This window comes from Arachis ipaensis, chromosome B06 (genome assembly GCF_000816755.2).
Source record: "Arachis ipaensis cultivar K30076 chromosome B06, Araip1.1, whole genome shotgun sequence".
In the NCBI taxonomy this organism is placed as follows: Eukaryota; Viridiplantae; Streptophyta; class Magnoliopsida; order Fabales; family Fabaceae; genus Arachis; species Arachis ipaensis.
Window position 1 is genome coordinate 12,950,867 of NC_029790.2, and position 6,275 is coordinate 12,957,141.

Below are 6,275 nucleotides of genomic sequence, written 5' to 3' on the forward strand. Positions count from 1 at the left end.
ATTCTGTTATTCGTACGTGATTAAGCATTTCACAATATTTTTTTAAGAAATAATATTTTTTATTAAAATTTGATATGTTATTTATCTTTGTATGTTGAATTTATTTCATTCGAAATTTGATTTGCAAGATTTATGTTTATATTAAGACTTCTTTTTTGTTGTTAAAATTATTATTTAAAATTGAATTGGATTGTTATAAAAAAAAATTTAAATTTATTGATAGATTTACCATGGATTAAATCTGTCAATAGTTATTAATTTAATTATTAGTGAATAATATATTATTGTTTGAGATAAATGACTCCCTTCAATCATTGAGTTTAACTATTGGGTGATTCGATGAACCTTTTAAACGTACAATTAAATTTATGTGATAGATTAAATATATGGGATATTAATTTTAAGGTCCGTTTGGATAGGTTTATAAGTGATTTTTTTTTTAATTTTTAATTTATGAAAAGGTATAGTATTAATGTCTGATATAATTTTTAAAATAAAATTGTAACTTTCTAAAAAGTTATTTTGGTGTTTAAGGAGAAGTTAAAAAAAATGACTTCTCTCATAATAAATTTTTTTTATCACTTTTCTCTTAAAATAAGTACTTTTAAAATTAAAAAACTAAATACAAAATAACTTATTTATAAACTACTTTTAATATAAATATTTATTATTTAAGTTATTTTTTCAAAAGTAACTTAATTAAATTGTTTATCCAAACTGGGCCTTAGTTTCAAGCAACTCAACCACAAGCAAAAATTCCCAAAGCACCATCCCAGAAAAATCATGAACAAGTTGTACTCATCACCTCCATACTAGAAGAATGATGAATCATGAATTGAAAGTTTCAAGATTGATGACTAAGAATTTGAAACAAAATTGAACAAGGAACTTGACTAGTAAAATTTCTACTTGTTTCTTGAATCATTACAACTAGTGCTTAGTTGTTATAAAAATTACTATTTTATTATGAAGGTTTGCCTATATAAAGGCTTCATATGTATGTTGTTAATTATCTCTCCATGAATCAAAATACTTAGTGTTTGTTTCAAAGATTCTCTCCTTTGTTTTATGAGTGTTAGTGAGTTTGAGAGATGAAAAATATGATAGTGTCATTTATATGAGTGAGTGATCCTAGGGCCAATTAGTTGTGGGTATTATACTTACATTTGGTATCAGAGCTGGTTAATCCAGCGCCTGGTGTTTGAGAGTTTGTGAGGTGTGGGAGAGTTCTCACATAGTTGTTTGTTCATAGAGTCGGTATGGCAAACACCTTCAATATTGTGTGGTCTGGTCCCAAGTTAGATGGGAAACTTGATTATAGTTATTGGGAGACTTTGATGTCTACCCATTTGAAGGCCCAGAACCTGTGGAGTTTCATTGAACCGGGTTTGCAAGAAGGAGCAGATGCTGCCCAACAAAGGAGAGATCAATTGGCGCTATCTCAAATTCATCAAGGAGTAGATTATACGGTGTTTGGCAAAATAGCAAATGCCAAAAGTGCAAAGGAAGCATGGAACACGTTGAAACTGTCATACAAAGGCGTAGATAAAGCTCAGAAAGCAAAGCTACAGTCTTTGAGAAGAGAATATGAAAGGTATGAGATGTCGAGCTCAGAAACTGTTGAGCAATATTTTACTCGTGTTACAGATCTTGTCAATAAGATGAGAGTCTATGGAGAAGATATGCCCGATAGCAAAGTAGTGGAGAAAATTCTTCGCACCATGCCAATGAAGTATGACCATGTGGTGACTACGATACTAGAGTCCCACGATATGGATACTATGACGATTGCAGAATTGCAAGGAACCATGGAAAGCCACATCAGTAGAATACTGGAGAAGTCAGAAAAATCAATCGAGGAAGCCCTGAAAAGCCGAGTGAATTTCAACAACGTTGCAGAATCAAGTCGTACACAAGAAGGACGAGGTCGTGGTATTAATTTTCAAAGTAGAGGCAGAGGAAGTTTCAGAGGTAGAGGTCGTGGCAATTACAACCAAGGAAGTTACAATAACTTTACACCACCTAATCAAGGAAGAGGTGGAACGAATTTCAGTCCTGTCAACCGAGGAAGAGGTCGAGGAAATTTTTATCAAGAAAGAACCAATTTCAACTGCTTTCATTGTGGAAAGTATGGACACAAAGCAGCATATTGCAGATTCAAAATGGTGAATAACAATCAAGCACACGTTGCAGAAAATCAGCATCAAAATACTGATGATAATCCGGGTACTTCTGAACTTGATTACAATTTACTGAGTATGGGGCAATTATCTGAGAAGGGATATAAGATGATAACTTATCGTGGATATTGCACTGTATTTGACAACAATGGAAGGTTCATTGATAAAGCAAAGATGACTTCAAATAGAATGTTTTCGTTAAAAATTCAACATGTTAATCCCTCTTGCATGAGTTCTGTGATACTTGATGATAACTGGTTGTGGCATATGCGGTTTGGGCACTTTCATTTTTCTGGCCTAAACTACCTGTCAAGAAAAGGACTTGTTTTTGGTCTACCACGGATTCATATTCCCAATTGTGTTTGTGAGATTTGTCAACTGGGAAAGAAGCACAGAGATCCATTCCCTACAGGAAAGTCTTGGAGAGCTAGAAGATTACTTGAAATTGTGCATTCATATCTCTGTTCTGTAGAAATTCCAAGTAATGGTGGTAGCAGGTACTTTATCACTTTTATTGATGATTTTAGTAGATATACATGGGTATACTTTCTGAAGCAGAAATCAGAAGCATGTGATGTCTTTAAGACATTCAAGGCGTTTGTCGAAAAACAAAGTGGCTATAAAATCAAAATTCTCAGAACAGACAGAAGAACAGAATATCTTGCATGTTCAGAATACTTTAAGCAACACGGGATTCAACATCAACTAACAACTAGATACACTCCTCAACAAAATGGAGTTGCTGAAAGAAAGAACAGAACCATCATGGATATGGTCAGATGCATGCTCAAGTCAAAACAGATGCCTAAAGAGTTTTGGGCAGAAGCAGTCGCAACAGCAGTTCATATTTTAAACAGGTGTCCAACAAAGAGTGTTAGTGATAAAACTCCAGAGGAAGCTTGGAGTGGAAAGCGGCCTTCCATCCATCATTTCAGAGTCTTTGGGTGTATCGCTTATGCCCATGTACCAGATCAATTAAGGAAGAAGTTAGATGACAAAGGCGAGAAGTGTATCTTTATTGGCTATAGCACAGACTCAAAAGCATACAAGTTGTACAATCCAGAAACAAAGAAAGTAATCATCAGCAGAGACGTGACGTTCGACGAGAAAGACATGTGGAACTGGAACACAGAGACAGAAAAGCAGCTGACTATAATTCCAAATACATGTGACGAAGTAGAAGAAAGACAACCTGACATAACTGAACAACCAGAATCATCTAGAAGATCGCAAAGAGAACGGAGACTACCTGCTAGATTAGCAGATTATGAAGTTGGCAATGACAACGATCCGTCCGATGAAGAGATCATAAATTTTGCTCTATTTTCAGATTGTGAGCCGTTGAACTTTGAAGAAGCCTTTAAAGACAAAAATTGGAAGAAAGCAATGAATGAGGAGATTCATGCCATTGAGAAGAATGACACATGGGAGCTGACAGATTTACCAGCAGATAAGAAGCCGATTGTAGTAAAGTGGGTTTACAAAACTAAGTACAAACCCAATGGTGAAGTTGATCGTTTCAAAGCAAGATTAGTTGCAAAAGGATACAAACAAAAACCAGGTATCGACTACTTTGAAGTATTTGCTCCTGTTGCTAGATTAGACACTATTCGTATGATTATTTCACTCTCAGCTCAAAATAAGTGGAAGATACATCAAATGGATGTTAAGTCTGCATTTCTAAATGGCACTTTAGAAGAAGAAGTGTATGTTGAGCAACCTACAGGATATGAAGTTCTTGGAAAAGAAGATAAAGTTTATAAATTGAAGAAAGCTTTGTACGGGTTAAAGCAAGCACCAAGAGCATGGTATAAGAAGATTGATTCTTATTTCATTGAGAATGGTTTTAGAAGATGTCCGTTTGAGCATACTCTTTATATCAAGTTCGTTGAACCTGGAGATATCTTGATCGTGTGTCTTTATGTTGATGATTTGATCTTTACTGGGAACAATTTGAAGATAATTGCAGAATTCAGGAAGGCTATGATAAAGCACTTTGAAATGACAGATATGAGTTTGATGTCTTACTTTCTTGGCATTGAAGTCGTTCAAAGAGATGATGGAATTTTCATTTCTCAGAAGAAATATGCAAATGATATTTTGAAGAAATTTCAGATGGAGCATTCAAAGCCAGTTTCTACTCCAGTCGAAGAGAAGTTCAAGTTGCTGAGAGAAGATAAAGGAAGAACAGTGAATCCTACATATTACAAAAGCTTGATTGGAAGTCTGAGGTACTTAACTGCGACTAGACCAGATATTGTGTTTGGAGTTGGTTTGCTTAGCAGATTTATGGAGGAGCCTTGTACCAACCATTTGCAAGCGGCAAAGAGAATTCTTCGATATATCAAAGGTACTTTAAATGATGGAATTTATTATGAAAATACTAATGAAGTAAACCTTGTTGGCTACACTGATAGTGATTGGGCCGGAGATATAGAAACAAGAAAAAGTACTTCAGGGTTTGTATTTCATCTTGGTTCTGGTGCAATTTCATGGTCGTCAAAGAAACAACCAGTAGTAGCACTATCTACAGTAGAAGTAGAATATATAGCAGCAGCAAGTTGTGCAACACAAGCGATTTGGCTAAGAAGAATTCTTGAGGAATTGAACGAGAAACAAAGTACTCCAACAACAATATTTTGTGATAACAAGTCAGCTATTGCACTTTGCAAAAATCCAGTATTTCATGGAAGATCGAAGCATATTGATATTCGATTTCACAAAATTAGAGAATTGGTGAATGAGAAAGAAGTTTTGATTGAGTACTGTCCCACTGAAGACCAAGTTGCAGATATCTTTACAAAACCGTTGAAGACAGAATTATTTAACAAGTTGAAGAAGATGCTTGGAATGATAAACTCTACAAGCTTGATTTAAGGGAGGTAATGTTAGATAATTAAATCAAGAATATTCAAGAGAATAGTACAACTACACCATACTAGAACTATCATGAAATTAGAAGTTACAAGAATTATAAGTGATGAAACTAGAAGCTAGAAGAATCACAAGTCAAACTTTATCTCCTAGTCAAAATTGAAGGCTACAAATCAAGTTGGAAAAATCATGAACAAGTTGTACTCATCACCTCCATACTAGAAGAATGATGAATCATGAATTGAAAGCTTCAAGATTGATGACTAAGAATTTGAAACAAAATTGAACAAGGAACTTGACTAGTAAAATTTCTACTTGTTTCTTGAATCATTACAACTAGTGCTTAGTTGTTATAAAATATTTTGGTGGAAACTCATATTAGGTTTGAAACTATGAAAGAATTTTGGGGGAGATTAGACTATTATCCTGTAGGGATTGTAGATGCTGTTGGACATAAGGGAGAAATTTGGTTCCTCTCTGCTAATTTAAAATTTTCTTGTAAAATTCTTTGGGCTATGAATTAATGTATAACTTTGGAAATTGATGGTGGTGGGCGAAGATAAATTTGCAGTGCGGTTTATGGCAACCTCAAACCACTAATAGAGTAGAATTATGGAGTCATCTGCTTGATATTGGTTTGTGCATTCAGGACCCATAGTTGGTGGTTGGGGATTTTAATGATATTTTAAGTGTTCATGAGGTGAAGGGGGTAATTACTATTCGACTCGCAGTAGTGTCTTTGCAAGTACTCTAGATTCTTGTGGTCTTTTTGATCTGACAATCTCTGGAAGACGGTTTACTTAGTTCCGTAAAATTCAAGGAAATAGAGAAATTGCAAAGAGATTGGATAGAGCTTGCTGTACTGTAGAATGGCGTCTTCTTTTTCCAGAAGCTTTTATTGAAGTTCTTAGCCGTTCCCACTCTGATCATTGTCCCCTACTTATCCTATGTCAAGGAGTTCCTATCAAGAAAGGAAACCGGCCTTTTAGATTCCAAGCGGCATGGGCAATGCATCCTGATTACAAGGCCATTGTTCAGAATTCTTGGAATAGTACAGACTTTGGTATCCATAGGAAGTTGTTGGGGGTTCAAGAAGCTTCGTTGGAATTCAACTCTACGGTCTTCGACAATATTTTTATTAAAAAGAGGGAATTGGAGGCTTATTTGAATTGTATTCAACGGAAAATGGAAGCTGACGATGATCCGATTTTGAAGCACAAA

At 34.9% G+C, this 6,275-nt stretch overlaps 1 protein-coding gene across 1 annotated transcript; it reads left to right on the forward strand.

Moving 5' to 3' along the window:
• On the forward strand, positions 1,260-2,169 carry LOC110263698. The gene is made up of 2 exons (XM_021105434.1): positions 1,260-1,932; positions 2,054-2,169. Exons 1-2 carry the CDS (start codon positions 1,260-1,262, stop codon positions 2,167-2,169), a joined length of 789 nt encoding a protein of 262 aa, XP_020961093.1.

What these genes read in the sequence shown, in the direction of transcription:
- LOC110263698 (XM_021105434.1), top strand. Translation starts at nt 1,260, where the DNA reads ATGGCAAACACCTTCAATATTGTGTGGTCTGGTCCCAAGTTAGATGGG. An exon ending in ACAAGAAGGACGAGGTCGTG is followed by an intron (nt 1,933 to 2,053) that starts GTATTAATTTTC and finishes AACGAATTTCAG; the next exon opens with TCCTGTCAACCGAGGAAGAG.